General features: G+C 36.4%; 1 protein-coding gene across 8 annotated transcripts; it reads left to right on the top strand.

The window, feature by feature from the left end:
• The first annotated feature begins 12 nt into the window (after positions 1-12).
• Positions 13-27389, top strand: BRD9 (bromodomain containing 9). 8 transcript variants are annotated; one of them, XM_030041728.1, is made up of 18 exons: positions 13-174; positions 719-939; positions 2655-2787; positions 4501-4561; positions 5463-5607; positions 9693-9803; positions 10618-10793; positions 12894-13022; positions 13851-13983; positions 16347-16422; positions 18221-18316; positions 19089-19221; positions 20003-20114; positions 21759-21797; positions 22258-22329; positions 23741-23843; positions 25501-25668; positions 26414-27389. In XM_030041728.1, exons 1-18 carry the CDS (start codon positions 102-104, stop codon positions 26512-26514), a joined length of 2082 nt encoding a protein of 693 aa, XP_029897588.1. In that variant the 5' UTR covers positions 13-101; the 3' UTR covers positions 26515-27389. The 8 variants fall into 8 exon arrangements, with proteins under 8 accessions (XP_029897588.1, XP_029897589.1, XP_029897590.1 ...); XM_030041729.1 differs by having other exon boundaries at positions 12933-13022; XM_030041730.1 differs by having other exon boundaries at positions 10678-10793.

The following is a 27389-nucleotide window of genomic DNA, read 5'->3' on the forward strand; positions in this document are numbered from 1 at the left end:
CCTTGACCTGGATCTTCCTCCGCGGCGGGCGGAAGGAACCGCGGCCGCCCCGAGCGCTTCCGCCGAGGGGAAGGCCGCGGCTGGCGGGGGCCGGCTCGGCCATGGGGAAGAAGCACAAGAAACACAAAGCGGAGAAGGCGGAATGGCGCTCGGCCTCCGCCACCGCCTACAGCGGTGAGAACCGGGGGCGGGGAGGACGATAGAGGCGGGCGGAAGGCGACGCGAAGGGAAGCGAAGCGGGGCTCCTGAGCGGGAGAGGCGAAGCGGGCGGCGGCCTGAGGGAGGCGGGAGGCTGCCGGGGCCGGGCGAAGGCGGCTCCGGAGGGGCCTGGGGCGGGCGGTGGTGTCGGTGGGCTTTGAGACGGAGCGGTGTCGGTGGGTCCTGCGGCTGTCGGCGAGGGACGCCGCTCTCTGCCCTTGCTCGGGTGGTGCTTGGGTTTCACCTTCCTCTGACACGGATCTCGGGAGTGTTTTCCGGGAAAGCCGAGGAGTTAGTTCCTTACGTGTTGCAGGTCTGTGGAAGAGCATGATGCAAAATGTGCTGAGCGACTGTTTCTTAACAGGGGTTTGTTAGCCCTGGCTGCTATTTTTCTCTCCAAATGTATTGCGTGTATTTTCAACCTGCAGCAAGTGCTAGTACTTCTAGAAGACGCAGCAATAATTGCTGTTTGTTATCACTTCCGTGTGCGTTCGTGAGATGTTTTATTTTTTTATTTCAGATTATGTGGATAAGCCTTTGGAAAAACCTTTAAAGCTGGTGCTTAAAGTCGGAGGAAGTGAAGTGACTGAACTTTCTGGGTCAGGGCATGATTCTAGTTACTATGATGACAGATCAGATCATGAGCGAGAACGACATAAAGAAAAGAAGAAAAAAAAGAAAAAAAAGTCTGAGAAGGAAAAAGAAAAGCATCTAGATGATGAGGAAAGAAGAAAGAGAAAGGTAAACTGTGATTTTTAGAATTCAGACATACCGGTCTTCATGCTTGCTTATCAGATCTAAAGTCTGGTGTGGAGTATCAGAACTTTTTTTTTTTTTTTTTTTTAAATCACTGTTGCAAGAAGCGTATTGTTTGGAGACAGCCCTTCACCAAATGTGGAAAACCCCTGTGTGTGTTTTGGTGTATTTCTCCCATTTAAAAGAGATATCCCTGTGATTATTTTTTTTTTTAACAAAGTAAAAGCTCGTTTCTTGTAACTGCTTGTTTTTCTTATTCATTTGCTCTGTCTGTAAGTATGAATAGCTCTGGTTTTAAGTTGGATGTTTTGTATTTCAGTGAGGTTAGAAACATGTTTTGCTACCCTTTTAAGGAGGGTATTTTCAGCTTTTCAAATCTAGATTGCATTTCTGTTCCTGAGATATGCTAAGTTATTGGACATTGAAATTGATATGTTTACTCAAAACAGCTTTCTGAAATCTGATCTGTTGAGTACTGTGGTACAATAGTCTTGTTGTCTCTTGTTTAGAATAACCTGCAGGCTAGGCTTTGCGGCTTTGTTAGTAGCAAATGGTATGATCACCTTAGCTGTCTATGCTGAACCTTTAGGAGTTAGACTGAAATCAGCAAGAAGAAGACGGTACAGTTACCTGTACAGTTTCATTTTAATGGTATTTCTTTTATGTGCTAATGATTCTCTGACGTCTCTGCTTTTTAATTCTCTTCTGTCATGTAGGTTTATTATTCTCCTATGACAGTTTTTTGGTACTATTTTATATGTGTGTATGGCTAACATCTGTCATTTTGAATTGATTTATTTGTTAGGGTTGTATTACTTGAAAGTGATATATCTTGTAGGATTTTTCAGAAGCTCTTGAATACGAGGAAAATTTTCTTCGTACAAACATTTTAAATGTTTCAGTTAAGAGTATGGCTGTGACTTGAAATGTAGCAAAACAACTGTCTTTAATAGAAGATCTTGCAGCATCAAATCAAATTATTTGTTTTGCCTTTGCTAAATTGGGGGTGGGGTGGGGTGGATTTCTTTTTCCCCAGAACTTCATTATTAGTGCACGCAAGAGAAGCTAACGAATAGATAAGTAACAAAACTGTAGTCTGAACAAAGTTAATGAAAGTATGGTTTTCTGTGCAAACATGAATAATGACTGTGAGATTATAGGAGTGACTCAGGCATGCCTTTGCTTTGAAGCTCAGGAAGAGATCATTAATTGCCACCACTGTTACAAAGCATTTCTTACGGTTCTTTTGTAGATCGTGTACTTTATTGACTCCTGTTTAATGCACCAAACAACAAAAACACATTGATCAAAGCAGAGCTACAGACTGATTTTTACTGAATAGTAAATTAACTTCCTTCAGTCTCTGGTGTAGCTTATTATCATGCAATATAAATATATATATGTAATATAAAAATAGCTTCAGTGTTTAACATTCTTTTCAGTAAAAGTACAGTAACTAATGATAGAACAATAGTATATTGAATACAAAGAAGCAAAAGCTGAACTGTATTAGTTTTAATTGGAGAAGAAAATTGAAAATGTGACAGTGCAAATGTATGCACTGTTGTTTAAACCATATTATGGCTCAGATATAGAATGAGTATTCCAAACGAAAAATCACTGTCTCTTACCTTTTGGTATGTGGGATTGCATATTCCAAGTACATTCTTCAGAAATCTGTCTTCTTCCTGCTGTGCTAGGAAGAGAAAAAGAGGAAAAGGGAGAAAGAACAGTGTGACACTGAAGGAGAAACTGATGACTTTGATCCTGGGAAAAAAGTGGAGGTTGAACCTCCTCCAGATCGTCCTGTCAGAGCATGCAGAACTCAGCCAGGTGAGCAATATGAAAAATTAAATCACCTTGGGTGTTTCTAAAAGCACGCACAACAAAGCTTTTGTCAAAGGTACCAAAATGTAAAATTTCCATGAGGATTTGCTGAAATCTAGAGACCTTATTTTTTCCAACATTCAGAACTTTCTGCTATCTGAAAAGTCAATATGCCTCTTGGTGCTTTTGGGTTTTAGTATGTTTGTTTTCATGTGACTGAACTTGCCAAGGACATCTGTCTCTGGCTTCTGTTAATTGGCAGAATAAAGCTAGTATAAAAGTATTACTGTGCGTAGTGTTCACCTAATTCCTTTTCCTTAGCATTTACAGAACAATGGTCAGAATGTCTGAAGCGAAGTTTTGCTCAGTTCAAGAGAAGAGAATCTTGCAGAGACTGCTTAGCTGTTGTTATGGTCTTTTTTTATGACCTATGTGGAATTTTAATTTTAGTATCTCTCTTTTCATCAAAAGTATGGCAGTAAGTTGTGATAGGGTGTCTCTAAAGACCATAGTCCCCCCAGTTTTCATTTACCAATCTTTAATTCTCATCACCAGCCAAAATACTTATCAGTTGCGTGTGGTAACTTCTGCATGTTTAATCCCTTCAGATTTTGTCATGCTTTCTCTGCCTGTAGCCATTGCTTGATAGTTAAATCTCAACATTATCCAGTGGAAACTTTTACTTACAAGAATTTTCAAATACATCATGATCTCACTACACATATGGCTGGAAAAGGAACTTAGTAGCAAAATGTTGGGTCTTTGGAACACTGCCCATTGACTGGTCAAGTAATGTATTGAGGAATTTTCTAATTATGACTGCACATTAAATTGAGGAATGGTGTCCATCAACTGTCAAGGTGACCTGATAGGGGTAACTGAAATTTTCTGGTCAAAGCTACATGTCTCTGGAGCCTTGAAAAACTGACAAGCTAAAACCTGCTCTCTATATTGACAAGGCTTCTATTTTCATCTGCTTGGGAAATGTTGTTCAAAAGCATACAGATTACCTTACCTCTTCTGGTTAAGAAAGGAAATGTCTCTGCATTATCATGTTGAAGAGTTGGGGTTTTAATTATAGATTTCAGCATGCTGCTGCTTTAGTTTTTCAAACTTCATATTAAAGCCAGTCTCTCTGACGTATGTGCATGGAACAGGTAATAAAAATGTAGTGTTCATTGCTTAATCTGTACAGGAAGTGAAATCGTAATCAGTACCTCTCTTGGTACAAATCTGCATCTATTTGTCACTCTTCTTTTTGATTGAAAAGATTCAGAGAAGCTAATTGCATGGGTGTTATGGTAAAGAAACCATTAAAATTGAATGGATAACATGTTGCAAGAACATGGATTTCCCAACTGCAGTACATGAGGAACCAAGTTGCACTTTTCTTTTCCTGTAAAAATACATAACACCTTACTTGCACCTTGTTAATACATTTTCTTACAACTACTAGACTTAGCATTACATCTGATTTAACACCTACTAGTTTCTAATGTGATTAAAACTCAGTAAGTAGTAAAGGAGAAGAAATAGTTACTGTATGCTTAGAAATCTGATGTGCTTCTGCTTTGAAATCCATGTCTCATTGACCTTCAGATCAGTACAAGCTGTACTTGTAGTTAAGCTTTTTCTGTCTGGTATTTATCTTTTAAAATGAATAAATATACCTATATTCTGTTTCATTGCATTTACCTGTGTTTCCATCTCAAAATGCAGCTGAAAATGAGAGCACACCGATCCAGCAGTTACTAGAACACTTCCTTCGCCAGCTTCAGAGGTATTGAGCATCTTGTATCTACAGCTGTGTCAACAGATTCTAATGCATATTTGTATGTGTTACTTTACAACTTCTTATCCTGGTTTTCTGTTTGAAAATAGTGCCTAAAGACTGGCTGTAATATGTTTGGTAACCTTTGTAACAATGTCGGACCTGGTAGTTTTTAAAGATTAGTTGAGGAAAGTTATTACCAGCTATGCAGTTCTAGCTTTTGGTGGGGAAATGTTTTGGGCAGGGGGTACGTTGCCATTATAAATGTATTAAATATTAATGACTTAATTTATGAATTAAAAAACAGTTCTGAATTTTAATAGTTTAAAAGATTGGACTGTTCTCATGAAATTTTGTTTTATTCTGTGTCCTCTGTCAGATACCAAAGCAAGTTTATACCTGCTTACTTGATAATCCTCTTAATTTGGAGAGGCTTTTTATTTTATTGTTTTCCATAAGATTGCTAACGCTGTACGTCATGTTTTTAAAAAAAAAAAAATTCATTTTCCTTTTTTATTACATAGCAATAAGCTGAATTTGGAACTAATTTGAAAATATTAAACACTGTAGTTATCGTTAGAGAACCTCATGAACAAGAAGAATTGAAGAGGTTATTACTCAGTGAAGCCAAAAGACCCATTTGAAGTGTAGATAGAGACACAGAAAGCATACAAGAAATAATTAAGTAATTCAAGAACTAGCTGAATCTCTTTCAGAAAGTCTACATATGCATAATCAAAATTCTCTCCTGTATGAGGAAATTTTTCAAATATGCTTCTGTTTTATGAGAGTGCATTTAGTGTTTTTTCTTTTTAAGTAGTGCTGTTCTTTTTATACCATGAATGTGGTATAAAAACAATGATAATTTTGTTTGCTGATATAAATCTAAATGTATTGTTTTTATTTTTAGGAAAGATCCTCATGGGTTTTTTGCTTTTCCAGTCACGGATGCCATTGCTCCAGGATATTCCATGATAATAAAGCACCCCATGGATTTTGGTACGATGAAGGAAAAAATTGCAGCGAATGAATACAAATCAGTCACTGAATTCAAGGTGAATTAATAGATATTTAGTTATTTCAGAACTCTTTAGTAAGAAACTGAAGATTCCTTTTAACTATAGAAGCCTTTCTTACATTAATTATTTTAATGTGCATTTTTTCAGAACTGAGCACTTCTATATGTTCTGTGTGGTAGAATGGGTTTCTTGCTTTGTTTTTCACTGTGGAAGGTCTGTATTTGTCAGATTCTACTACAATCTACTACAAATTACTGTGGAAACCAAGAACATGCTCTAAAGTTCTATGGAATTCATGCTGCTAGACATAAACAGGAGTAAGACTATCACAAAGACTTAGGTAGAATTCCAGGTTCTTCAACCACTTATTTTTTATCTTTAATTATCCTGTTTTCCATATAACTTCATTTGGAATGGTCTTTTGGCAGAAACTTACTTGGCAAGTTTATTGGCAACTTGCCTTGGCTATTTTGTGTATTGCTATTGCTGTAATACTTTACTGGATGCATTGTGGTTTTACAGACAGTGCAGTAAGAAATCTTTTCATGGTATTGCCAGCTCCTGGAAGGAAAGGAGTTTTCTTTAACTGATTCATGAAGTTCTATTAGCTGCCTTCAGTATTATTGTTTTCTAGAGTGGTGTTGATATAACAACAGACTTGGCAGAGAGGATTGGCTTGCTTCTCAGGGTTAATTTCTTCTTTTGAAAGGTCCAGCAAGGTGAGCAAAGAACGGCTTTTATTTTCTATAGGTGCTTTGACAAAGATTACTGTTTTGTTATGTATGCTTTATTTTTTGAAAAAGGTATAGAGATTTATAGGAAATAGTAAAGTAGGATTCATAATAGCATTGCCATCAGCAATGCCTTCAGGTCTCTAAATTCTGTTGGCTCGCTGGATTGTCTTATTCAGCAACTTAAAAAGGAAGTTTGAATGGGAGCTCTGTGCCTCTATTTAGTTACAGGCAAGGTTGCAATATTGAAACTGGTGGGATAGCAACCTAAAAAAAAAAAAGAAAGAAAATTGCAGTACTGTTTAGACCAACAGATTCTTTTTTTTGTGAAGGACTTAGTTTCTGCTGATACTCTGAGGAGCAATAAATAGTTGCTAGAAGTCTCCAGCTTACGGTGACACAGAGGTTGGGCTCCCTTTCTAGATATATGAGTGTACCTAGTTACGCTTATGCCTTTGTAATTCTGTGTAATACAGAAATGAAGTCTATAGGTTTTTGACCTCTAAAACAAGGCCTACTCAAACAATTATCCTTCATTTCTGATATAACTGTTATAATCAGCTGAGGCTAGTCACAAGCCAATAAATAATCTGTCTAAGACTAAATCCACAAGAACCATTTGCTGCATTTAGAAGAGGGGAAATTGCTGCAGGAGACTCATCAGTTTTGCTGCTGAAAAAAGGGTCTACTTCAAAGTTGGGCGAGCAAAAGACTCTTCTCTGTCCTTTTCTGCAGCACTTCAAAGGCCATCGCTAGATGTATAGCTCACGTGGTCTTCATCTGCTTTTTGGCTCATAGTTTGCTCCTCCATGTCACCTTCTCAATTTCTGTTTTTGTGATGGTGTCGTTAAGTGAAGTCAGATGGCTTAAATGCCATAGAAAGTCACAGACTCTATTCACCTACTTGCTTATATGGGCTTGATGACAACTACTAAATGATTAGGAGAGCACTGCTCTGACACCCCTATATGGAAACAGGAAATAAAACAATTTTTTGTTGTTACAGAATCTGATCAGGATTGCAGTAGGGCAAGGTTATTTTTTGTAAGTGTTGGGTGCCAGAGAAAGTTTTACAAAGACTTTTATGTCCAACCACAATAGTAACCTTCAAAAATCTTTGTCTCAGCAAATGTGTTCACTGGTCTGTAAACTCAATGGGTTAACTTTTGAAAAAGCATACCATTCTGTTTGCATACACTTTTGCACATGGTCAAGTCGTCATCAAATATAGTGGACTCATGCACAAAAAACATCTGCATTTGTGTCTACAGAATAAGTGAAACCTAATTGCTTGAATATTTAAATATTTTTATATATTTAAAAAAATATATATTATATATATATATAAAAGTTTAAATATTGAAAAGTTATTAAGAGATAAAAATACATTCTTAAATCAGGTACCACTTGAATTTGTTAGGGTCGAATTTGTGAAGTGCCCGGAAAGACTACTGCATGAATCTTGATTATTGATTTGCTAACTTCAGAAATTTTCAGAGGCATATAATAATGTCATCTTAATTCAGTGTTTCGTAGAGCTTCTAATAATGCTTTCTATGTTTTACTCTACAGATCAGTAGCATGTGACTAGAAAAAAGGCACTCTAGAAAAAGCTTTTACAATCTGCAACAAATTTTTTTGGTTCTGTTTACAGTGGACCGTGTTGCACCTTTGTTTTGGGACACCAGGTGCCCACCAAAGCCGTTCTATCACTCCCCTGCCTCAGCTGGACAGGGGAGAGAAAATATAACAAAGGGCTCATGGGTTGAGATAAGGACAGGGAGAGATCACTCAACCAATTACCATCATGGGCAAAACAGACTCAACTTGGGGAAAATTAACTCAATTTATTGCCAGTCAACCAGAGTAGGGTAATGAGAAATAAAACCAAAGCTCAAAACACCTTCCCTCCACCCCGCCCTTCTTCCTGGGCACAACTTCACTCCCGGATTCTCTACCTACCCCACACAGTGGCGCAGGGGGACGGGGAATGGGGGTTACAGTCAGTTCATCACACGTTGTCTCTGCTGCTTCATCCTCTTCAGGAGCAGGACTCATCACTCTTTTCCCCTGCTTCAGCATGGGGTCCCTCCCACGGGAGACAGTCCTTCATGAACTTCTCCAGCGTGGGTCCTTCCCACAAGCTGCAGTTCTTCACGAACTGCTCCAGCGTGGGTCCCTTCCACGGGCTACAGTCCTTCAGGCACAGACTGCTCCAGTGCGGGTCCCCCACGGGGTCACAAGTCCTGCCAGAAAACCTGCTCCATGGGCTCCTCTCTCCACAGATCCGCAGGTCCTGCCAGGAGCCTGCTCCGGCGTGGGGTCCTCCCTGGGCTGCAGGTGGAGATCTGCTCCACCGTGGACCTCCCTGGGCTGCAGGGGGACAGCCTGCCTCATCGTGGTCTTCATCACCACGGGCTGCAGGGGAATCTCTGCTCCAGCACCTGGAGCATCTCCTCCCCCTCCTTCTGCACTGACCTGGGGGTCTGCAGGGCTGTTTCTCTTACATGTTCTCACTCCTCTCTCTGGCTGCTGTTTCTGTGCCCCAGCAACTTTTTTTCCCTTCTTAAATATGTTCTCCCAGAGGCACTGCCACTGTCGCTGATGGGCTCAGCCTTGGCCAGCGGCGGGTCCCTCTTAGAGCCGGCTGGTATTGGCTCTGTCGGATATAGGGGAAGCTTCTAGCAGTTTCTCACAGAAGCCACCCCTGTAACCCCCTGGCTACCAGAACCTTGCCACACAAACCCAATACAACTTGCATCAGTAAAAATTACTTGAAATTATGTGTAACAGATAACCATTCAAAGGAGAAGACAAAATCAGGCTTGGCTGTTCTGTTTTTTGTTGCATGCAATGAGCATCGAGAAGACTGTTTCTTATGCTTTGAAGTTTTCTTTTCTTTTTTTGTTTTTGTTTTAGTGCAAGCGACTGAAGAAGCGGTCAAATTACTAGAATTAAAATTATATGTAAGACACTTTGTATCTTTCTGATGTCATTGTATTTCTTGAGTCCATTCTGATTTAGAAGGTGGGAAAAACACTAAAAAGTACTTACCTTCGTACCTCAGTCCTATTAATTTCTCCATTTCTTCTCTTTGGTCTATTTGCATAAGGAGGAGATGTTACATCTGGCATTCAGGGAAAAGTTGTGCAGTTTGGGTTTTTTTATAACCAAAAAGCCAATTCCAAACAAAAGTGAGCATCTTGAAGAAGCAAAAGGGGCTCAAACCTTTGCAATTCTGTGTGACATTTTGGCTTGCATTTACTCCATGAGCCTGCTGCTAAAATACTGCTGTGCTCTTCACAGAGCTGCTGTGATGGATTGGTATCTTCCAGTCATTTAACAAAGGAATTAAAAATTTTAACAGTTCTTTTGTTTTGTATTTTACAGGCAGATTTTAAACTGATGTGTGATAATGCAATGACTTACAACAGACCAGATACTGTTTACTACAAGCTAGCCAAGAAGATACTGCACACAGGCTTTAAGATGATGAGCAAAGTAAGAGAACTATTAAAAACAAAAAGCAGAAACTCTTCGGGGGGTGGTGGTGGTGTGGGGTGGTGTGTTGTCATACTTAAAAGGAACATAATTAATAACAATGATAAATGTTATTTCATCCATGATTAATTATAGCAGTGCCTGTTAGTGCTGCTGTATTTAAGGGCTTGATAGCATTCTTGTTATAACCATACCCTTATTTCTCAACTTTATCTGCACCACTGAAGTCTGTAGGAGCGTCTTCCACTGGCCTCAGTGGAAGCAATTAAGATCCATGTTTATAAAACCCAACTGTAAAATACTGCTTCTGGCTGAAACTTTGAAAACAAGATCTCTTTTAAGTTTTATTTCTGCATAAACAAGAAAGCTTCTTTTTTTTTTTTTTTTTTTTTTCTTTGAAGGTGGTGGGTGTAGGGGAGGTTTCAGGGGTTTCACAAATGTGTGCGTGCAAACACACTTTTTACTCATACAGTTGTTGGCTTGTAAAATGAAGTTATGTTGGTGAGCTGCTCTGTGTGGGTGCGTGTGTGTGTGTGCGTGTGTGCATGTGTTGCAGTTATGGTAAGTTTTGTGTAAAATAGGCAGTTGTCTTTGCATATGCAGTTTTGTTTGTTTGTTTGTTTCTCTCTTGATAGTTGGGCTGCAGAAATTCTGATGCCATGCTACCATGACCAAATCATGTTGCATCGCCATTGGAAACGAGGCATTAAGAACAAAATAAGGCCATGGCCATTCCCATCCCATCCCATTATCATAGCATCTTGGCTATGAGGGAAAGGTTAAGTCCCTGCCGCTCTGTCCTTTCTGATTCTAGGAACGGCTGTTAGCTTTGAAGCGCAGCATGTCGTTTATGCAGGACATGGATTTTTCTCAGCAGGCAGCTCTTTTGGGTGATGAAGACACAGCAGTTGAGGAACCTGTCCCTGAAGTTGTTCCTGTACAAGCAGAGACTACCAAGAAATCCAAAAAGCAAAATAAAGAAGTTATTAGGTAAAGGTTTTCATGGGCATGCTTACTGGTTTGTTGCAGCTTTTGTAATATTAGACAGCAGCAAAGAATTGAGCAAAAAACCTCCTTTCAGCCTTTCTCCTTGTGGTCAATAGGATAAATGGTCAATTTTATTGTATTTTATTTGTTTGTTTATTTATAGAACTAGTTTAATAACCCAGTGATTCCCAACTTGAAACAAACAATTCAAAGAATCACTGCATATTCTTTTAAACACTTACAGTTAATGTATATATAGCTATTTTTATCCTTATTTATATCTGTGTTAAATAATGAGAGTTGCTTTTCATGATGCTTTGAAATGTACTTTCATTTTTAACATAGCCACAAATACCTTTTGCATCTTGTCCTTTTTTATAAAATGATTGACTGTATCAAAACCTAACAGGATCTTTCTGGGAGGCAAAGTGGCCCCAGATCAGTAAATGATTTTATTTAACTTTAGTCTTATCTGGCAGGTTGTGGAGATACAGGAGATTATTTCTGGAGCAGATGATAACATCTTCCCAATGAAATCTTACTAAGCTTCTTCATAAAATACACTGCTAGTGCAATAGCTGTCTTCCAGCTAATAGGCACCCCTGTGTCGCAAAGTCATGTTTTTATAGTTAAAATCTAATTTTAGTCTAACTAAAGGGTTTTATTTTCTATTTTATGAGGAGATTTTAGTGGAAACTGTGATTTACAAGCAAAGTGTGTTGTTCAGTGTACTTACATAGACATCCTAGGATAGATGGTGAATTTAAATTGTAAGGCATTATATCAAGTGGAATTTTATGAAAATAAAACTAAGAGCATTACTAGGCATGTCTTAAATAATCTGATCATGTAGATATGTTCTGCAGGCTTCTTTCTTAAACATCCAAAGTAAAAAAGTGAAATGTAAGTTGTTATTCCAGGTTCATGCTCTCTCATTTTTGTTAAAAGTGAACTTTAGAGTTCTAATCAGCCACATTTTTTTTATTACACTTCAAGCATTTTTGTAATCCTGCTTAATATCTGATGGAAGTAGTAGTATTTTAATGTTTTGTGGAAATAGGAGACTGCAACATGTATCTTCAAAAACAATTTTAAACTGAGTAATTTTTTTGGCTGGAACTATTCTAACGTCAGCATACAGAAACATATCTGTTGCTGTATCATGGAGAGTTATCAAGGTGCAATTTGTTCTTTGTTTAATGGATTGTGTATAGGAATTAACTGAAGGTACCTTTCTGTAAACAAGAGTTGATTGGGGGGGAGGTGGTTTGGGTTTTGTTTGGTTGTTTTTTTTAAAAGATGATGATTTGGTTTGTATGGTGCCCAGAATAATAGATTTTCTCTTCTGATTAATTTTTACATAAACTCCATTACAGGAGTAACTTTGTACTTGGCCACTTTTTCTGTACTCATCTTCAAACACAGTTAGCTAACAGAGCAAGAAATTGAGACTGCCAAGCAATATAGTACTGCTCTGTCTTTAATATCTACCTTAACATACAATTCAGATAGTTAAAAATAACTGACCTTTAATTTTATCCTGATACCAGTTTCCTTATAATCAGTTGTGGTATAAATTTACTTTCCTGTTCTTTTCAATGTTTATGTAACTGTAGTAGTTGGAATTAATTTGTTTTTTCTAATTAACTTGACCTTTTAAACACTTGTATTTTGGCATCAGTAGGATAGATGTTATTCTTTTTGATGTACAATAAGAGCTTTGGGGAGAGAATCGAACCTAACAGCAGGTACTTTTGCCTTCGTATTTCACAGTTAAAAACAGAGAAGGAGCTGACGTCAATGTTTGCAAAGTATTAAAGCAGTTTAGACCTCTATACTGTACTTTAAAAAGTGACTTGATCGCTTGGACATCCTAATATCTAAGTAGTTTTTGAAAATTTTGTCCAGGATGTTGCAACCTTCTGAACATTCTTGCAAAATTCTTGTCCATGAAGTATTCTGTAGAGTGTGTTAGAAAGTGTCAGTTGTTGAGGAGTTTCCTGCTGTGTACACCCTTTCTTAAAGTTTCAATGAAACAAAAATCGTATAACACGTTTGTCTCATAATAGTATGATCCTGTGATCTTTTTATTGTCTTTAATAGCAAAACTTTCTTGTGTATCGGATCTGAATCTCTATACAGAGAGAAATTCTTAGCTAAGCAAATGGAAGAAGATAACCCACGAGAGAGAAATGGATTTGGTGTGAGGAGATGCTCTACCCAGTACCTAAGGTGTTTGGCCCTAGTGTCTAATGTCCATATAATGCCCTGAAAGATTTTGATGTACAAAGTTTATTTTAAATATATAATATAATGAAGACTGCCATGTCCTATGATATCTTCGCACTTCCCCTTATAATACTACCTTTCTCTGATTTTATGTAATAGCTAAGATATGTCCTGTTCCATCTTAGGTATGCTTGTTTGTTATGTTTTTACTGTTTTGGTGCTTTAATGAAAATGGATCTACTGAAAGATAAATGTTAAATTCTGTAATTTAAATAAGGAGGAATGGCATGATTGATACTGATTACGAATACTAACTGCCAATATTAACAAACATAAAGGACTCCCTGTTAGACTGGGAGCAGTGTCCTACTTCTACAAGCAACTAAATGACCTAATACTCATAAATGCAGCCTGTTGGGTTTTTTTCTCAGATCAGAGTTACACAGTCTCCATTCCTTCATCATGTAATTTCTTTTCTGCATTTTTCTATTTGGAATTTGTGAAAATAGCATATTCATGCATGTGGGAGACTAAGGACACATACAGCATTCACCTTGTATTAATGCAATTTTCCTCCCAATCTCTGTTTTGTAATACTTCCTTTATTTTCATCAAGGTACAGAAACAATTAAATTTTTGAAGTTTGGTAGTTTTCAGCTTCTGCTGCAAAACTTCAGTTTCATAATATGATTATAATTCCACTTAAATGCTAAAGTAGACTGACACTGGGAGAGGAGTGGGACTGGTTGTTTTATTTAGCAAACCCAGAATTCAGCCCTTTGTTTTGTTTTAGCTTTTAATTTCTACAGCTACTCCTCTTCTCTTTCTTAGTTGCATATTTGAACCTGAGGGAAATGCGTGCAGCCTGACAGATAGCACCGCTGAAGAACATGTCCTGGCACTAGTGGAACATGCAGCAGATGAAGCTCGGGATAGGATCAATCGATATCTACCCAACAGCAAGGTCTACTGCACAACAAAGTTCACAATTCCATTTTGTGTCTGACTATTGAATGCTTTGTCTCATCTTAGGAAATAGGCTTCAGTATTAATGTTTTCTGAGACTGACATTTAGGATGTATGCTTTGTGTGGAATACCAATGTGACAATTGTCTACAATTTAGTTCCCACTGCAGCCCATTGTAGGGTGTCCTAAATGGATCTCAAGTTGTATGGTGTGTTGAACTTCTTTAGAAATTCACTTGCAGAAAACAGTGAAATGTTGCTCAGTCTTGAATCTGGCTTCCTTAATTGCAACCCTTAGCACTGAAAGTGATTAAAATAGCATCATGCTATTTTTATTGTTGCAAACCTCAGAAAAAGCAAACTTTGGCATAGGTTGAAGGGTTATTAGGATTTCTGCCCCCAACCTAAGGAATTCAGGAATTTTTTAAGCGTTAAATTACTGTTTTCAGTGAGAAGTCCAGAACCTCTTGTAGTTTTGTACCTACAAGTAGTAGCTGTTCAGCTATAGTACGTTGTGTGCATACAAAATACAGACGTCTTTCAGTGACTAGGAGAAGATAGCAGTAGTTTGTCCATGTTGGAATTTTGGACAGTGCTAACCACAGGTTTGATCATCTTGATCGTGATTCTGATGCTGTTCCATGTGTTTGGTTTTTGTGCTGTTCCAAGAGTTGGAAGGAAAAGCTGAGTGATACTGTTAGTGCAGTTTCCTCAGCACGACCTGTTTATGGGCTGTGTTTTTCTTAGGTATGTGATAATACTGGATTCCTTCATTACTTCATGCTAGGGTTGGACTGAATGCTACAGGCATTTGCTATAGGCCTGTGTTGACATACATTTATTCTGTTTTGCTTGCATCATGTGGAGTCTTATGACCACCTTTGTCATCATTTCTCATTCTGTCACATACTCTAGTGACCACTGCAATCAAAAAAAGAATGAGGATGTTGCTACATCCTGCATTTTCCACCTATTTTTTAACAACTGTTGCAGAAGAAACTCTTGCTTTGAAGCATTAGTGGTAGCAGTTGTGTCTTCAAACTTAAATGTCTATTTCTTGGACAATGGCTCTTGTTATGCAGTCACCTTAGGCTCAACTGGGTTAGGAAGTAAAGCCTCAAAGACCAGTGCGAGAAGGTTTAGCTTCTTCAGTATATTTCTGTTTCTTTAGATAATTAGAAGACTTGCTAGGATTGAAGGCTATTTGAGACCTCCAAAGTAAAGGTGGCTTTTTAAAAAGCCTTTAAAGCAATACCAATTTTCTGCTATGTGCTAGCTTTACTGAAAAGGCCTTTCATGCTGATGCAGTCAGTTTTGCAGTGTTCCAAGAAACAGTTGTTCTAGGTGTGCAGCTCTTAATTGTCTAGGCTGTTAATCAGCTAGACAACCCGCTGCAGATCCCACTGAATCTAGGTAACACTGACACGTTCTTAAGAGTTCAGCCGTTGTTAACTTTTGCCATCAGTTGAAGGTATCGATCCTGTTTATTCCTTTTCCAGCATTTGTCACCTCTGTTTTTATTGTATGCCAACATTAGCTTTGGCCTTATATATTGAGAGCTTTAAACTTCTTCCCCTCCCTCTTAAAAAAACAAAATAGGGGAGAGGTTTATTGTTCAATTTACTTGAAAGTATTTACTAGTATTTCTTTAGGGAGAGCATAGTTTTCATTTTCTGTCTTTCCTGAGAAGTTACAGTCTTTTTTGCACGATTCATGTGTAGTCATTTTCTGACATCAGCTTAGTTTGTTGCATCAGTTCTGGCTCTATCTTTACAGACCCTAGTGTGCTCTATTGTCTTTCACATCTCTGGCTGTCTTTTTAGCATTGTGTTTGTGTGCTCTGCTAGGTCTGTCACAGCACTTCTTCCTCTTTAAGAATATGATAGCATGTTCATAAAAGTACTTGTAATTAGAGAAAGTTGTGGGTGAGATATGAAAACAAGCAGTTCAGTCTAGATTTGAAAATAAACAACGAGGTAGATTGTGGATAGGAGTTGCAGTTCTGCTTCTAAAAAGAAAGTGTGTTCTAGGCTTGGCAGTCAGAATGCCTGGCTCCACACTAATTATAATGGAATTGTTTTTGTGTTGGATGAATACTTTGGATCTGATTTAGGAAGATGAATAAGGTGTTGTATATATGACATATGAACTTTTACTCCTAAGTCTTCTGTTCTGAAGCATTTGCTAGGTGGTGATAAATAGCTGTGACCCAAGATTCTATGTATTAAAAAGGGAATACCAGAGTGTGGGATCTGAATACAGCTAAAAATGCTTTTTATAGTTTTCTGTGTAAGTGAGCAACTCCTTGAGTTTGGACTGTTTTGAGTGATTGCTTCTGTATCTTTGTGGTTCTATTTACAGATTGGTTATCTGAAAAAAAATGGAGACGGAACTTTATTATTTAGTGTAGTAAATTCATCTGATCCAGAAGCAGAAGGTAAATGCCATCATCTTTCAAGAAAATGTTTGTAATGTTCAATGTTCTAGCAGATTTTGAAGTCTTAACAGTACATACAGATCCTGGGTAGTATAGATGAGGGGGTAGTTTTTTGTTTGGTTTTTTTTTGTTTTTTTTTTTTAAATTATTCCCCAAACCATTTTCCCCAACAGCTATATTTAGTATCTCCAGTATAAGATGTTTCTCTTTGCCTTTCAAATTTTCACTCTTCTTCTACTGATGCTAACAGTAAGAAGGTAAAATAGTATCTGTTTATAAGCACTTATACATTGCTACAACTTTATAGAGAACTTGGAAGACAGGCTTTTGCTCCAAGTACCTTGTAGTGTTAAAATCTAATAGGCAAAAGGTGAAGGAAAGTGCTTTAATCCTATGTAAATGTGCAGTGCACAGATGTAAATTCAGAATTGTCTTTCTTACTTTCATAATTTAAATTATTAGCTACATTTCAGTTGTAAGTTAATTAGGTTTTGCTTAATTGTTTTTCTTTAGTTCCTTGATCTTTTCTGTGGGTTTTTGTTTGTGTTAGTACTATACAATATTTATATTGTCTTATGCTTTCCACTTGTTTTAGTTTTGAGCTCAAAATGCAGAAGTTTTGGAAGTTTGTAATGAATGAAATGTCATAGTCTTTATGCTGCTGTAGGTCATGTTGATTTAGCACTTCCTTCTCTGCACCTTTTGAGATTGGAATTAATTCACAGCTTACCTACTGTTGCTCTGATGAATGCATGAACCCTTTTGACTAGTCACATTTCTGTTGATTTTTTTGATTCGGAGATACAAGCCTGTAACTCTATTACTGTCTAAATTTTCATTTGGAATTTTTCTGGAATGAAATTGAGCATCTCAGCTGCCATCATGTCCTTACCTATTTCTGAAAAAAGTAGTAAAATTAATGTGATTTAATACATCTGAAATCATGCCACTGAAAATTTAGACAGTGATGATAATGAGAGCAGAGCAAGCTTCTGCTGTGTGCTGTAAAGTACTGTACTGCTTCCTGATGTTTCTGTGCTCCAGAATCTTTTTTTGATTGTTTGTGTAGTTAATACTAGTTACACTGAATTTACAGCTAATAGTATAATCTGAATTTTTGTTGTAGTTTGTTTTTTGTTGTTTTGGGTTTTTTTAATCCTAGTAAGGTTCTAGGGATAAACTTGCTTTCTGTTGTTCAGTAATTGAGCATAATTACTATTAGGTTCCAGAACAGCCAGAGAGATTTCCAATAACTGGGATGCTGTTGGGATTTTTTTGTTTGTTTGTTTTGTTTTGTTTAAAAGCATATTCCAAAGTATTTGAGCCATTGTAATTAAGCAGTTCTCAGAACTTTAGAAGAAAGAAATATTGCTATAGCCATAATGGTAATTATCTTAACAAGGTTCTTTACATGGTATCTGGGTTTCTATAGACAAACTACCACTTCGTCAACAGAAGAAATTGCTTTCATCACCTCATAATATCTGGATCTTGAATGTTTGTGAATCAGCTAGTAAAAGAATTTCAGATGCTGCTGTATACTTTAAAAGTGAAATAACTAAGCAAGCCATAGATCTTGTGAATAAGAGATGGAAACATATTTACAGCATCTATTTGAAATTTAAATGGAGAACCTGAATTACACTACCTATCCTTAAAGTACAGATTAAAAGACATTTAGCCTTTATGGTAACTGCATTGTTTTAAAATTGCAATATCTAAATATTCATCATAAATAAATTTTAAACATTAAAAGTTTTTCTAAAAATTATTACCTTCTTTTAAATCAAATTATTAGAGGAAGAAACTCACCCAGTGGATCTGAGTTCACTGTCAAGCAAATTATTACCTGGCTTCACTACACTGGGCTTTAAAGATGAACGAAGAAATAAAGGTAATTGCCAAAGAATATGTTTTAACTTTGTGCTAATTAGACGTTTGAGCCATTTCTTGATATAAAATAATTTCAGATTATACCTGTCTCCAAAAGAAAGTTCACTTGGTTATTTCTGTAATATACAATTATTCCATTTACAGCAGAATGCAGTTTTAATTAAATTGACTTTTTTGCTTATTAAACATAACTTATTTAGGAGTTTATGGATTAATGTTTTGGCTTAGTGCTATAGCCACACTAGAAGCTTTCCAATAATGGTACTCCACTTTCTCTGGAGGAAATAATTTTTCCTGAGCAACTGTGCTTAAAAGTTGAGAAAAGAACCTTTTGGTCATTTGCATTTTTGTATCATATGACAAGGATTTCACAAACTGTGGTTTTTTTCTAGTATTATTGACATTTTTCTTAGTTTTTAATCTGCTCTCCAGAAACTGACTGGCAAACAACAGTGAAGTAGACATGTGCAAAAAGCAGAAATATAAAAGCAGATGGAGGGATGAATCTTTTTTTGTGGGAGTGGGGTGGTTAACTAGTTCTTTATTTTCCAGTAGTGTAAGTAAGTTTATTTATATGGTTAAAATAGTTGCGCTGATTCTAGAATCTAGAAGTGTCCTTGAGATAATGGCTCTTGATTTCAGTTGGAGGAAAAAATGCACTGCACTTTCTGTATCTGTTTCAGAAAACAAAATCTTTTTTTTTCCTTTTTACCCCCAAGTCATCTTCTACACTTGTGCTAATCATTTGCCATCTCTTTCTTCTACCTGTCTAGTAACCTTTCTTACAAGTGCTAGTACAGCACCTTCCATGCAAAACAATTCTATATTTCATGATTTGAAATCAGATGAAGTGGAACTCTTGTACTCAGCATATGGTGATGAAACTGGGATACAGTGTGCCTTAAGGTAAGCGCTTCCTTATTAGGAGGCCTAACTTCTCATAGCAATTTTATGAAAAGCAGTTTGGACCAAATGTCAACTAGGAGCCTCCAAATCCTGATACTTTTTTCTAAAACTTATTTTAAAAATAACTCACTATAAAACTTGAAGCTAGCTTTCATCCTGGTTGGTTGGGTTTTTGGGGGGGTTGGTTTATTGGTTTTGGTTTTTTCCCATTTGCACTTTTAAGTTACCCTGTTTTATTGCAAGGCTGTTATGGATCTTGCTATTAGGGCCTTTGACCACAGGATATTGTAGGTTGCTAAAGATTTAGCATTTTGCTTTAAACCCAGCAGTAAGTAGGTTTAGATATGCAAGTAATAGATTTCAGTGACTTTAACACAGTGATATTTTTCAAGGAGGTTCAAAACAGAAGTACTTGAAAAGGAAAATCCCACTTTTCATTAAATTGTTAATTTTGGAGGGAAAGAATTAATCACAAGCTTTTTGCTTCTCTGTGCTTTTTTTAAACCCACTACCAATGACAGTTCAAGTGAAAATTTGCTGGTAGTTGTGAAGAACAAGTTTGCACGTACACTTACTTCCATTTAAAAAAAAAAACAAAAAAACCCAACAACCAACCCTTCTTGAAGGCCTTAATTACTTTTCTGAAGAAGCATAAAAAAGTAAAAGAACAAGGAAAATGTAGGTGTAATGCAGCATAGTTGGGGAAAACCATATTGCAAGTTGAAATATTTTTTACAAAAGTAAACATTTTCTATAATGCTTATATCTCCATTCCTATTAGCTTACAAGAATTTGTGAAGGACGCTGGAAATTACAGCAAGAAGATAGTAGATGATCTTCTGGACCAGATCACTAGTGGAGATCATTCCAAAACTATTTATCAGCTAAAGCAGGTGTGTCCTTGATGCACAGAAATGTCACAAGTTCATCAAAACAAGAACGGGCCTGTTTGTTTCTGTTTTTTAATGTAGTATGAGATGCTTTGTTCCACTGTCAGTTTAAGCAGTGCAGGCTTAGCTGTTCATGCAACCATGCGGTGAACCAAATTAGAAACTGAATTAATCAGCAGAGAAGTAATCTTTTTCTTTTCTTCAGCAAGATCAATTCTGCAGTGTGGTTCAGTATGTGACTGCAGAAAGGAAGAGGCAGGGGGGTGCAAGATAGCAGTGGGGAGAAAGGGCCAACCAACTGAATGGTGTTTGGGCAGCCCTGTCACTCAATGTCATGATATGTATCTGCTTCTGAGTTATATTGCAATGCTTTTGTTAAGGATTTTTTTTTTTCTTAATTTAAGTGCAAAATATATTCCTTGTGGAAGGATTAATTATTTGGAACATTGAAATAATGTTGGAGAATAGATTAATACCACTGTACAGGTATCTGTTACCCAACAGTGCTAACTTCTAAATTCATGTAGTATGTCTGAAGGAAAAACTTTTAACTTATTTCCAAAAGCACTTTACCGAGGAGATTCATACTAAGACTGGAGAAGATATTTTTCTCAGAAGTGTGTATAATTCTAGTAGGAATCTTTGTATTCCCAAGACAAAATAGACTACCAGAAACTGCAAAATCTTGTTTCATATTATCTTCACTCTGAAAATCTCTCTTAGTTTGAAATAATTGTCTGCTGTTTAAGGTCATGACATTCTGAATGATTCAAGAATAAAGAAAGGGATGCGGGGGGGGAGGATGGAAAGTACTCGGACTTCCTGACATGGAGGAATGAGATTTAGCATAATCTCTGCAGAGTTAGAAGTAGAAAAGGCTAAGTGATGTTTGGCGAAAAGGAGACAATACAATGAAAAATACAGAGGATCCTTCAGAATTTTCTGGGTATTTTTTTCCAGTCCCTACTGGAAAAAGATTGTATATGAAGCAGGAAGAAATGTAAAGGTTAGTTAAAAATAATTGGAAAGTTCAAAAAGTTCAAAAACAGTATTTTGAATATTCTTCTACATTTAGAAACGTGTGTATACAACATATTGAACTTAGCTTTAAAATAAAACATGTGCCTTTCCCTTTTTGCCACCCTGTTCTATGAATATTGTTCCAAATGAGAATTTCTGAATACCTTTCAAATGGTTAATGGCTATTTACACTTAGAAATGCCGTTCAGTTGTGACATATGTGGATATGTACAGATTTTGTACAGTTAAATGTGTTTCAGTGATGATGTGCCATGGTGTTTTATGCTAGAGTATTTTGGGCTGCTACATTTGAGTAAGGATGAATAGCTCTAAAAGCGCAACCTTAAATGACTTGGAATCAGAAGTTACTGAAGTAATGACTAAGGTACCGCACCTGAATATAAAATGCATGGGCAGAAGAAATAGTGTAAGGGGACTCAAAGATTAGTTAAAATGCATAATACTAAAATATTTCAAAACAGCAACTGCTACATTGTAATTGCATTACAGATATGTGAAAAGGTTAGCTGTCTCTCATTTTGTGTTTGAATATACTTGAAATTGTAGAAGAGAGAGGTCTCTCCCTTATGTTGAATAAAACTAATTGTTAGTATTCTTTCTTTCTAGAGGCGAAACATCCCAGTAAAACCGCTGGATGAAGTTAAAGTAAGTTATGCTGATACTCAGTCCGTTTGGTTTTTTTCCACTGGAAAAAGTGTCTTGTCATTTAAAGTAGAGAAAGTTATGTCCTCTGGGCTTCCAACGTTCAAATCCCTGATTTTATTTAATGTGCATCTGTTCTATATAATAATACAGAAAAGATTGGTAAGTGGAGTATATGATAAAGAAGAGACTGTTAGTTAGTCCTAAAGACGCTGTCCTAAGAGGCTGTCCTGGTTAGTTCTAAATTGTTTATACAAATGTATATGGTCACCCTTTAGGGAAGAGCTAGTCTTTATTTTTTGTGTAAAGGTTCTATGCAAGCATCACAAAACATGATAGTGTTCTGTGGTGGCCTAGGATCTGATCATGGTAAACCAGTAAATTACACAGACTTAAGAGTATTCTTAGGAAACAAGTATAAGCTATGAAATGCTAAGATCTAAAATATGATTTCGTTCTTTAGGTTCTGCCAGTTCTCATAAAAGAAGAACACAAGTTGCGTAATACCTGTCCGGATTCTTCCAAACAGATTATGGTAAAGTGATTTGTGTTTAAAAAAAAAAAAATGCCTTGAGACATTCATTTTGTTTCAGTGCAAGGATGTGCATGCTGTATGCTCTGAGGTTCTGAGGTATAAGATTAAAATTATTAAGATTCAAGTATCTAGAATAAGCTTTCAGTACTTAAAATGGATTCTCTGACACTCAGTCTATTTTAGTTAGTGGCTTTGTTTGTCCTGTTGTTCTGTATTCTCTACTTTAATTCAGCATGCATAACTAAAATCTCAGAGACAGGAAGACCACTTAGGAATCTGAAAGATACTTGATCTGCTGATGAATATTTGAGGTTCAATCTGCTGTAAAAGTGTTAAAAAAAACAGTGCTATTTATCAGTTTTACCACATCCATTGAAAATGTCTTTTAGAAAGTAGGGGTAAATAATGCACATCTTACTCTTTCATGGTTACTAATCAAATCTTTCTTTAAGTGGTACAGGTTTTATCTTGCAAATTATATGTGACAACAGAAGATATGCACTGTATTCCATGGCAATTCACATAAAAATTATATAGATTACATTATAGCAACTAATAAAATTTATAGTTTTACAAATATTCCTTACATTTTGTGGAAAGGTTTGTATCTCTCTAGAAGGTAACTGGTTAAGTTAATTCATGGAAGTGCTAAGTTTCATTTTCGTATTTCTAAAAGTTAATACCTGGTTGTGTATTTACCTGCATGTCTTATTCTTCCTGCTGGAATAGGCAACCTCAGAGAGTTCTATTAGAATGTGTTTTGAAGCTTAAGGACTTTTACTTTGATCTCTTATTGTTTGCCATTACATAGCAGTATTGCAACAGGTATTGAAAAAATGAAACTGTTGTAGTGCAGGCTGTATTTCATTATCCAAATTTACAGAAAAAATACTTGAGAGACCAGCTCCAGCTGATGCTGTGTAGGGGGAGGCCCACCTTACTGGTTTTATTAGTCACATACTAAAAATTTCAATAAATCCAGTGTTGCATTGAGAAGGTGATGTTGCATTGAAGAAGGTGAGGGAAAAGAGGATTTGGGAGTGGTTCATGATGGGGGATACTGATAATGCTTCCCCCCACCAGGGTTCTGCCATGGGACAGGGATGAGTTGAGCATGTAATTGAGTCCCAGACGATTCGGTAATGTTGGTTTCAACAGTCCCGGATGATGAGATGAAAGATACTTAGACTGCCGTGCAGATCCCTTGCTATTCGTATGACCAGTCTGTCCTGGAACCATGTTTGAGCTGCCTGTGAGCCGCAGGTTAGCCAAGGTGGTTATGGATGTTCCAGTCTCAAGTGTTGTGGTACACACTTCTGAGAGTATGGATTCATGCATTTACCTTAAACATTAAAAAGTTATTATGACAGCTTGTCACTGTTGCTAGTCTTTGTTTCTTGTATTTTAATAGGTTGGAGAATCTGCTGGAGACAGCAACACTTCTGACTTAGACTTTCTGTCTATGAAACCATATTCTGATGTATCTCTTGATATTTCTATGTTAAGTTCATTAGGTAAGTAATTAAATATACAAGCCATCAATTATGGTTTAGTTGTACCATTTAGGTAAAGTAACAGCTGGATTTGCTAAGAATAAAAATGTGTTCAAAAAGTAGTAGTAAGTCTACATTTGACATGGGTAAAAGTCTAGGGCTGGTACAAGATAAATGAAACCTTGGTCTGTTTTTCCTGAGACATCCATGTGCTAGCCAAGCTAACTTTTCCTGTACCACTGAAGAAACCAAAGTATTTGTACTTCACAATTTTGATAGCTTTGCTTGTTTTTTATGTGTTCATAGTAATGCAAATTTTAAGAATCAGTATGGAGCTTTGTCTCAGAAATGTTACTGCTTCACATGCTGTCTTTTGAAATAACTTGAGAAGTAGTTAAGTATGTGAAGCTCAATCATATCACCACTTGGAATGTCCCAAAACAAAAAGCAGAAGAAACTTCAGGTGTTGGAAAAACTTTACCTTCAAATAAGGCAGATGTGTATTTGAAAGTATCCTAATACTTCTATACGTCTTTGATAGGTATCCTCCTTTAAATAGTACAGGAAGTAATGTTCCCATTTCTGCCTGCTGCTGAGCTGGTCAAATGTCTTAAAAAATGTCATCACAAAAAAAAAAAAAAATAATACTGCTTATGGTTTAAGATAATTGTAATTCAGAATGTGAAAGATGCGAAACTGTCTATTATAAAACATAACTGAGGTTATTGAAAGCTTAAAGAAAAAAAAAAACATTTCTATAGATTTCTCCCATAGGTGCAGTATTCTTTGAAAAGCAGTTGTAAGCTCTGATTATGCTGTCACACACTAATTTTATTGCAGTTCAGTAAAAAATTAGTAAATATCCATTTTATAGATAATGTTTAGCCATATCAGTCTTACTATGATTGCTCCACTGAAAGCTGCTTATATTTTTCTTCTTCGATCTTTCTGTAAATAATCATACTTATAGATAACATAGCTTCCAGAGAGAGTTTATGACATTATTTCTTATAATTCTTGCAAAGTTAGCAAGGTCTGCATTGAAGACAGCCCAAAGAGAGGGGAAAGAGTTTATTTTCCAGCTTGAAGTTGAGGGAAATTTTTTTAAGTCTTCAGATGAAAGAGCAGCGTATGTTGGCAGATACTGGCAGTTCTTTCCAATTTTATTTGGCTTACTGTAAAATCAGTGTTGCTGGAGAAGATACTGTTCTAAAAACCTTCTGTGATGGGGATTTCTTCACCTCCATAAATTACATCTTCTATTTTAACTGTATTTTAAGTTAGATATTTAAGTAATCTTTCTACTGACTTACTCTCCTTTGCTGCAAACTAAATGCATTATTTCATGTCTGAAGTTTAACAGATGAGGAAGACAAATTAAGCTCTTATAGCTGTTTAAATACTGGGAGTCAGTTCAGTTTGAGCCATTTCTCGTGGCACTCTCCTTCATCGTCCAGTATTGCCAAATGCATTTCAACATGTGTCTCTTGAAACTGAAAACAGATCTGCAGCTGTTGCCTTTTAGAAGTGCAAAGGACAGTGCAAAGCTGATGTCATTTGTGTAATAGACAACACTTGTGTTAACTTATTTTAGAATTTTTTTATAGTGACTTTGTAATTCATGAGTCAATCTGCATGTGCTAATTATGGGGTTTGGTTGGTAACTGGTGGCCCTTAGGGAAAGTGAAGAAGGAGCTTGATCATGATGATAACCATTTACATCTGGATGAAACAACTAAGTTGCTGCAGGACCTTCATGAAGCTCAGGCTGACAGAGTGGGATCCCGGCCATCATCCAATTTGAGTTCCCTTTCCAATACCTCTGAAAGAGACCAACATCATCTTGGTAAAGTTACCTGTGTCACAGAAGTTGCAATACTTCTGCTCTAATTGAAACTGGTTAAAACTTACATTTTGATTGACATAAATCTTTGCATGAAACTACTCTGATAAAACAGTGTGCTGACTACAGGATCATGTTTTAATTTTTAAGTATGCATGGCAAAGGCAACTAAGAAGGCATACTTTTGACCTGCGGAATTAAGAACACTAATTGTAGTTAGTTACTTATTTTTTGATGAGGCATGATTGAAGTAATTGTGAAGTAAATTGATACTGAGTGGCAAATCCCTATGTGCACTTGAATTTTATGCTCTTAGAAATACTGAGGAGTAGATAATGTTTATTTTACTTTGGCATATGCAGCATGTAACAGGTGGGAGTCTACAATAGTCTTCCAGCTGTAAAATTCAGTGCTAAGACAGGATGATAGGGTAACATACCCCTTAACAATTTGGTGCTATTTCTGAGAGGGTAGGAGATGTTGGTTGGATGATACTCAATTACATTTTGTATAATTTTTCAACTCGGAGTAATAGAATAATGACTGCTTTTTTAAAAAGTATCTAAATTACTGAAGAACCTCATAATTTCTTTTCCAAAATCTCCTGTTTAAATATCATTTAAATGTCTGTTTTGCTTTAAAAGTCTGAAAGGAACATGTGAAATAATCATGCTGTTTATATATATCTCTCTCCATTATTTTTCTGTACTTTTAAAGGTTTTGTTTTTTTTTTTCCTGTATTCTACAGGAAGCCCCTCTCATCTGAGTGTTGGAGAACAGCAAGACATGGTTCATGATCCCTATGAATTTCTTCAGTCTCCAGAAACCTCAAATGCCACTACTAACTGATCTGACATGTACTATATATATTTTGTATTTTAATTGTATTATGTTTTTATAAAGTTTTTGTCTATGGCAGAAACCTCAATTTTGTCCTCTTTTTCTGTGAGGATTCCTGTATAGTATTATCATATATGCTGGATTAAGCAACAACAACAAAAAAACCCTATTTAGTACATCATGTTGTTGGTAATGTACCAAAACCTGCTTTTGATTTGTTTGTTGAGGGAGGTCATTGTCTACTGGTGTGTGAATCTTGACTTAAAAACAACAAATAATGTGCTAGAAAAATTTGTATTTTATAGAAATTTAAAAGTGATAACCTTCCCAGTATCACAGCAGCAGTCATTAAGTGTTTCTAGTAGAATTATCTACCAGTCCTGTTCAGGTCCTAACTTGAACACCTTCATGGAGGAATATTTTATTTCAGCAGTGACCCAACTGCATGAATTGTGATCGTTACGTTTCCCATCTCCTAACCCTAATAACCTGTAGAAGTTGTTTCTGTTTCCCCATATTTTAAAATCTTTTTAATCACTCTAGAGAATACTTAATTCGAGAGTAACAATAGTTGGTAGTTGCATTAAAATGCTCACTACGAGAATTCTACCCTGGATCTAAAAAAGATGGATGTTTTTGTGATCCCTTGTGTCTTGAAACACAAAGAAGATACAATACTTATATTTTTTAATTTGATTTGTATATTTACTTGGATGGAAAAAATACTGGATAAGGTGTGCTTTTCAGTAATTTTGAAACAAAACTTTTATAATTCAGTACTGATGTAACTGGCGGCTTTTGTACCATTGATATGTGCAAGGTGGACAAATATTATGAATTTTACAGTATTTTGTAAATAATAATAAAAATACAAAACCACTTTA

This window comes from Aquila chrysaetos, chromosome 18 (assembly GCF_900496995.4).
Source record: "Aquila chrysaetos chrysaetos chromosome 18, bAquChr1.4, whole genome shotgun sequence".
Taxonomy (NCBI): domain Eukaryota; kingdom Metazoa; phylum Chordata; class Aves; order Accipitriformes; family Accipitridae; genus Aquila; species Aquila chrysaetos.

Bases quoted from the DNA above. Each gene is read 5' to 3' on its own strand.
- BRD9 (XM_030041728.1), top strand. From the start codon at position 102: ATGGGGAAGAAGCACAAGAAACACAAAGCGGAGAAGGCGGAATGGCGC. The intron at 16,423-18,220 runs GTAAATGCCATC...TCAAATTATTAG, and splicing joins ATCTGATCCAGAAGCAGAAG to AGGAAGAAACTCACCCAGTG. The intron at 21,798-22,257 runs GTAAGTTATGCT...TTCGTTCTTTAG, and splicing joins AACCGCTGGATGAAGTTAAA to GTTCTGCCAGTTCTCATAAA.